At 49.7% G+C, this 7,055-nt stretch overlaps 1 protein-coding gene across 1 annotated transcript in view; it reads left to right on the top strand.

The window, feature by feature from the left end:
• CASTOR1 (cytosolic arginine sensor for mTORC1 subunit 1) overlaps positions 1-7,055 on the top strand; it is a 32,685-nt gene that overhangs the window by 17,681 nt on the left and 7,949 nt on the right. The window contains exons 3-4 of the mRNA XM_014526380.2: positions 3,459-3,652; positions 4,868-5,000. Of these exons, the coding sequence (XP_014381866.2) occupies positions 3,459-3,652; positions 4,868-5,000 (327 nt within the window). The remainder of the gene's footprint in view (positions 1-3,458; positions 3,653-4,867; positions 5,001-7,055) is intronic.

Below are 7,055 nucleotides of genomic sequence, written 5' to 3'. Positions count from 1 at the left end.
CCCCCCAAAAAAAAAAAAAAAGAAAAGAAAAAATATAAAGGGGTACATGAGCTGAAACTGAGACAGAAGGGGTACACTTGTTAAAGGTTGAAAACCCCTGTTTTAACTGATTTGTCTGCTGATAACCATGTTACTCCTTCACTGAAACAATAGTGAACAACAATATATATCAATGGAGAAAGTCCAACCTGCCACCCTCTTCATGAATATACCACTGTCTGGTGTTTGACATGTCCTGGAGTGGTTGGTTTTCAGCATCTGCATGGAAGCTGGGCTTGCTTGATATTGTTGTGGATGAGATCTGAAAACCTTTATCCAAATCTACGCTTTGGTCTGGCTCAGACCGAAACCCACAAGGAACTTGTCTTTTCATTAATGGACTACAAGATAAACTCTCCATCTATTCTGCGCAGTTTTTCTTGTATTGAATCCAAACCCAATCCCACTTCCAGCCTTGAACTGGCCCCGATCCTGGTGGAGCTTGGAGGAGCCTCCTTCCTTGATCTGCGTTGAGCTGGGTCCCTGAACACCATCTGGGTTAGAAGAGTCTTTTCCTGCTGTTGCTGCTCAATGTCTTGCCTCCCAGCATCCTTCAGACACCGGAGACTTAGATTCATAGATGTAGGGTCGGAGGGGACCTGAGCAGATCATTAAGTCTGACCCCCTGCCCTGGGCAGAAATGAATACTGGGCTTATATGACCTGTAAAACATTTGATGACTTGTAAAACACTAATTAATTAATGTAAGGCTGGAATTCCTTTTGGTTACTTTGGGCATGATTCAGTGTCCTAAGACTTGTGCAGAGCTGTACATACAACCTCCAAGATGCACCAGACACGATTGACTCAGTCTAGCAAGCCCTGCCACCGGTAATCTGTGCTATGCTGTGCTGTTGGAACCAAGCCATCACTCATGGCAGCAGCTTGCCTGTAGAGAATCCTTGAGGTGTCCTAGTCCTGCTAGTACAGTGCTTGGAGCTAGTGAGCCTTAACAAATCGGGACTAGAGAAATTGATATCACTTGCTGTACTAGAGCAGCAACTTCAGTAGGATCTCCTATGAGCAGGCTGGCAATTGCTGCATGGCAAAGGGCGGGTCTTTTATGCTTGTTGTAGAAGGTTTATGGACTTCTTTGATGCTCCCTGCTTTTCAATGGCTCTCAAGCCTGCCTGCTTGTTTTCTTTCAATTCAGCAGAGCTGCCTTGTTACAACCTAGAATACAGGGACTGGCTTCCTGCTGGAAATGCTGTAACGGTACAGGAAGCTTGCTGGCAGGCACTCCAGTTCTGGGAAGTGTCCCAGGCAGGAAAGGTAGCTGGGTGTGGGGAGCAGCCTTGGCACCTGCTGTGGGTGCTTGTACTTGCATGGCAGTGACCTTCCTGCTGGAGATGCCAAGGAGCAAGTGTTGCAGAGCCTCACTGCCCTGGAAGCTGGCTGGGGCACAACTGACTGCAGCTTGTGCTGTGCAGCGCTTGCTTTTGTTGGCTCCTGGACTGGGAGCCAGATATGTTCTGTGCTCTTGGCAGCACTGGGAGTTCTTGCTTTTGGCAGCGCTGACAGCTGCCTTGTGGGGAGGATCCACTCTACTAGTGACTGAGGACAGGCCTTCCCACACAATAATACCATTGCCATGCTGAACAGCCTGCTTAGGGGATTGGGAGCAATTGGATGACCCCCTGGCATAGCTTAACTGACTCTACAGTTATGTTTGAAGCTGTGAGGAAGCCATGCACAGGCATCCTAACTCTCAGCCCCATCCCATGAATAGGGCAGGGGCCTACTTCTGACTGATGTCTGCACAGAGTTCTGCTGTTGCCTTGCGTGGATCTCTTGGCTCCTAGGCAGCAGTTTGCCATGCTGCTGCACACACATTGCTCTTAAGCAATGGCCAGGTTTGTCCATGAGGCAGCAGTAGCTAAGTGGGGATTGCTTACCTGCCTGTGCTCTCCAGACTTCCTGTGTTCTCCTTTGACAAGCTGTCATTTTTTTCCATTCTTGCCCTGCTTGGAAAAGGAGAGTATTTATTTTTTTCCCTGTAGGTTACTTGTGGGAATGAATGACTTTCATGCCAGCCTCCTGAGTGACCAGGCTAGAGAGCACTGTTCTGGGCACATCTCTGGTATTTACTGACGACATCCCAGTGCAGGATGGACCCAGCTGGGGTCTGCACATTCAGCTCCTTTAACCTCCTATTTGAGCTGTCATGCTCCTGCTCTAGTCCAGGTTCTCCTGTTTGCCAGGGAACTTGCCACTGTGTATTGCTTTAGGATACCTATATGCAGAAGCTGCTCCAATGCACTGTCTTTACAGTGCATTGGAGCAAGTTCAACTAATCAAGTCTGCTGGAGTTTGGCAATTACCATGCTCCAGCAGCCTCCTGCATCACGTCTATCAGTGTCCCTGCACAGGGTGCTTTAGCTAAAGCTTGTCTGAGCTTTAGTTAAAACACCCCTGTTGCAATTTTTCAGTGCAGGGATGCTGATGCACATGATGCTCCAGGCACTTTAATTAGATTGGCTCTTGGAGCTGCTCTAATTTAAACACCTCACCCCCACCTCCTGGAGTACATTTATAAGTGCCCTTTAAAGCCTGGTGGGTTTAAACAGCACTAGTCTCTTGAGTCATCTTCTCTCCTAAGCTTAATTCTGAGCCAAGCAGGGATTGCATTCACTTAGAACCAGGCAGTACAGAACAGCGTTGCACTCTGGAGAGGACAGCTTGGGGTCAGAAACTCGGGGAGATGTTCTCAACTCTGTGCTGAATTGTTGACCTGTCATATAGTAGAGAAATCCAGTGATCTAAAGATAGCAGTTACTGGCTTGCATGCGTTTCAGCAGCTGTCAAACTGAGATGCATGGAGCAGTGTAAAGAACTAGTTGAGTCTTAAGTCGTCTTGGCACCAGAAAGAATTAAGTCAGTATGGATGCGTGTAACCTGCACCAGTTCAGTGCTGTCCCACAGGGCATTGAGGACCTTTCGGAACCTCCCAGAATCTCATTTCAGAAAGCTTTGCCAGGATGTGGAGCAGCAGTAGCTGGAGAACTGAGTGAGATGGTTAGGGACACAGCAAGTAGATGTGGAGTGTGAGTGTAAGGTTAGTTGAAGCTTACCCACATGCATGAGGGAAGTGTTCCAAGATGGTGATTTCTGCTCTAGCTGCCCATGTAGCCACTCATGTTCTGCCCCAGGAGTACCTTGCAGTCCACTTCAAAAGTAAGTTAAGATAAAACCAGAGGCTAGTGCAGAATAACTGAGGACCTCCTTTATATAACGTGCATCGATTTTCTGAATTGTAAACAAACCCAATAACCTCAAACCACCTTTTGTAAAGTACTTGAAGTTCTGGGGAGAGAGGGCTATATGCCAGGTAACATAGTGACATGACATTATCTCATTATACTGTCTTGAAGTGCAGGCAGAGCCCCTGCAAAAATTCTTACAGCCTCTTTGTATTTCAGAGCTGCCTCCATCCGAGTTCATGCAGGTGGTAGATTCCACCTGGCTGGTGCTCAATGTCTTATCCAATGGCAGATCGTCTACCAGCTTCCAGGCTGCAGGAGTGACAAAGATTGCCAAGTCAGTCATTGCACCGCTGGCAGAGCACAATGTCTCAGTGCTGATGCTGTCTACCTACCAGACAGACTTCATCTTGGTGAGTCCCATGTCCATGATCTTAGAGCAAGCCCTCTTGGGTATAGGTTATGAGTGGAGGCCCCTATCTAGCCTTAAGGAAGGAGCTGGGGAAGCAACTTCACAAAGGTGCATTTGAGTAACAATAACCAGAGCTTTTGCACCATTCATCTATTGCAGAGGTGTCAAAAGTATGGCGCACAGGCTGGATCTGGTCTGCAGAGCCCTCCCATTTGGCCCCCAGTGCTGCCTCTGAGTCTGGTCAAACCCACACAAGGCACAGTTCATACCCATGGCATGGGACCAGTCTAAAAGGCTGTATCAGGCCTGGGGCACAATGCACATCTGTGGCATGGGGCTAGTCTGAGGGCCAGATTGGGCCCATGGACCCCTTTTTTTCCTCTTCCCCATTGTACCTCATCTGACAGCTGCTCCAGTTGGTCTGGAATCAGCACTACATGCAGCTTAGTCTGGCTGGAGTGGCAGCTATGCTGCACACTGCCTGCCCTGACCAGACTGCACTGTATATGGCTCCCACTCTGGGATGTCCACCACATGTGATGCCTATTCCAACTGGCCCAGGACCTGCATGGCACGTGGCATCTGCAGGTTCTACATGCAGCATAGGTCCTGAAGCTGCTGGGGTGGGTGCTGCATGTGGTGCAGTCTGGCTGGGGTGGCCACCTCAAGCAGTTCACCTGCTGTTCTGACCAGACAGTGCCATCTTGCAGCACCCATTCAGACCACTCCAGAATCTGCAGCACATGCTGTGCAGATCCCAGACCAGCTGCAGTGGCTGCCAGATCAGGTATGCCGGGGGGGGTGTCTGTGTGGCCAATCTGGCCTGCGGACCAGCCCATGCCACTTCTCTAGCTTATGGGCCCTGGTGATTTTGACGCTCCTGATCTGCATAGTCAGATGAATGTATTCACTTCCTGGACACCAGGTTGTGATTCAGGGTATTAGGTAGTGGAGTGCTCTTCTGAGGGTGACAAGGGTGAGTTTCTCTTGTAACAAAAAGGGAGGTCCTAGGGGGATCCTCCTTCTGTCTACAGTGGTGATGCAAGTGCTTGGTTGAAATGTTAGATGGGTCAGTTTGGTTAAAGAACTTGTTAGAATCTTGGTTCTTCCTTCTGTGTGTGAGCAGGAGGAAGGCAGAGGGGAGCAGAAGACTCTGGGGGATAGTGGAGGCTAAGCTAAAGCATGAGCAAGTAAACATTTCTCCTCCCCTTCACAGGTACGGGAAAAGGACCTGCCAGTAGTGATCCATACGCTGGCAGGAGAGTTTGATATTTACAAGGAAGTGAATGGGGAGTCTATTCCTGTTAACTGTGATGATGTGAGCAATGGCTTCTTGAAGCCCAAGCCTGGTAAGTTGCCTCCCCCTGGACCCCATCTAACACTTGTCAAATGTCTACATCAAATGGCTACTCAGGAGCACCATAATGAAGCACAGGCTACGTGTCCTGAGCTAGCAGACAGAAGCAATACATGTGCCTTAATGGTGAATGCCCAGCATCACGGTAAACACTCCAAGGGAACAATCTTACTGCAAGGCTGGCACTGCACTGGGCCAAGTATATTTCCTTTGTGTCTACTGGGTGTCATGCTTCACAGTGACATTCCCTATGCTCCTTTGATGTGCAGACGGGCGAGAAACAAGGAGTATGTCATGTCTAATCAAGCATGGGTTTACTTCTGAAGTCAGTACAGACAGCAGCCCAGCACAGTCCATGCTGATGGGGGCCAGTATCTCATAGATCAAATTTTATGACAGACAGCAGAAATGTTTGGAGGTCAGGAAAGAGCCGCAGGCTGGTCAAGGGGTGCCAGCAGTGGTCACTTTAAGATTCCATTTGTGGGTGGCTTACAGAGAACGCTTGGGTGATTTGATTTGATTTATTTATTTAAATGATCTAATTGACTGTCTCCATTTACCTGAATCTAAGACTACTTGAAGTTAAGAACACCCCCCCCCATTAATTTCCATGTATACAATCAACTTTAAATTTTGTTATACTTGTTCCACATACAGAATCTAGTTATTCGAGGGTTGTCTTTTTAAATTTTGTGTTCTCATCATCCCCCACTGCTGTGGTTTGGAAAGCAGTGTGTGTGTGTGTGTGTGTGTGCGCGCGCGCGCGTGTGTTTGGGGGGGTTAAGGGCCCCATCCCCCATATCCTGTTGTTCCTGTCTCCTCTCTCCCTTCCCAACTTGCCTTCTGGGGTAGTTGGCAGCAGCCCTGGTCCTGGCCCAGCCAGACAGAAGCTGCAGTGGCAACATGGTCAAATGGTGAGCCTTTTAACCATTTATAATCCCTTTTATATTAATATTTTGCAAATGGGATAAAAAGGTATTTTTAGTAGCACAAATCTACCACTAGATGGTGCCAGCACCTCAGGTTTGATTCCTATTGAGCCCCAGCTCATAGCAGGTGCCAGCTAAAGCTGTGCACACATGTTCATGGAGTGTCCTGGGGATGTGCACGTCTAGCACATTACAGAGTGCCTTCAGAGGCCAGCTCTCCAGCCAGGGGGCTTGCCCCCACCTCCAGAGGAGCCTATCATGGGCTCTCCTGATCTACTGCTGGCACCACAGTAATAGCTGATTGGGCTGCCTGAACTTCAGTGCCAACAGCTAATCAGGTGGTGTCTCTCTCTACTGCGTGTACACTCCCCCCCCCCCCCCCCCCCCCCGCCCCGGCACGGGGCCCTGGACTGTGGCAGGTCTTTCAATCAAGCCCAGGCCAGCTCCAAGGGGCAGTCTGGCCCATGGTGCATATGGTGAGTCCCACCACCCCTGGGCATGTAGTGGGACTGGGGTGACATGGCAGCTGGACTTGCTTCCCAGTAGCTCCTGGCTGCAGCCCCTGCCAGCCTTGGGCCCGCTGCCCAAGCACCCCAGCAAGTCTGCCCCACATCTACTGCTGAGGGTGGGACCTGTGTGGGTAGGGTGCGTAAGTAGGCAGATGGGATCGGGGAGTTGTGTTCAGGAGTGGGATGAGTAGGTGAGGCTGGGATCTTGGGTCAGTGACCGCTCAGGTATTGACAACGGGGGATGACATGGTAGGGGACCTACAGATTGCTAGCTATCTGGGGGACAGTGATCACCTAATAATAGAATTCACCATAAGATGTCGAGTGGGTAAGGTAACTAGTAGGGTGAAAGTGCTAGACTTTAGGAAAGCTGATTTCAATGAACTCAGGCGATTAGTCAAGGACGCACTGCAGAGTAGGAGTTTTGAAGTGATGGGAGCCCAAGAAGGGTGGCTGTGCCTTAAGGAAACGATCCTTCGGGCACAAAGCGAGATGATCCCCATGCGAGGTAAAAGAGGGAAAGGGGCCAGGAGGCTTCCCTGGCTGACCACAAATCCAGGGCAGCCTAAGGGCCAAAAGGGGAGCACATAAAAAGTGGAAACAGGGAGA

Source organism: Alligator sinensis, unplaced genomic scaffold (genome assembly GCF_000455745.1).
Source record: "Alligator sinensis unplaced genomic scaffold, ASM45574v1 scaffold216_1, whole genome shotgun sequence".
NCBI classification, from domain to species: domain Eukaryota; kingdom Metazoa; phylum Chordata; order Crocodylia; family Alligatoridae; genus Alligator; species Alligator sinensis.
Note: the sequence above shows the minus strand (reverse complement) of the source record. Positions and strands in the feature narration are given on the sequence as shown.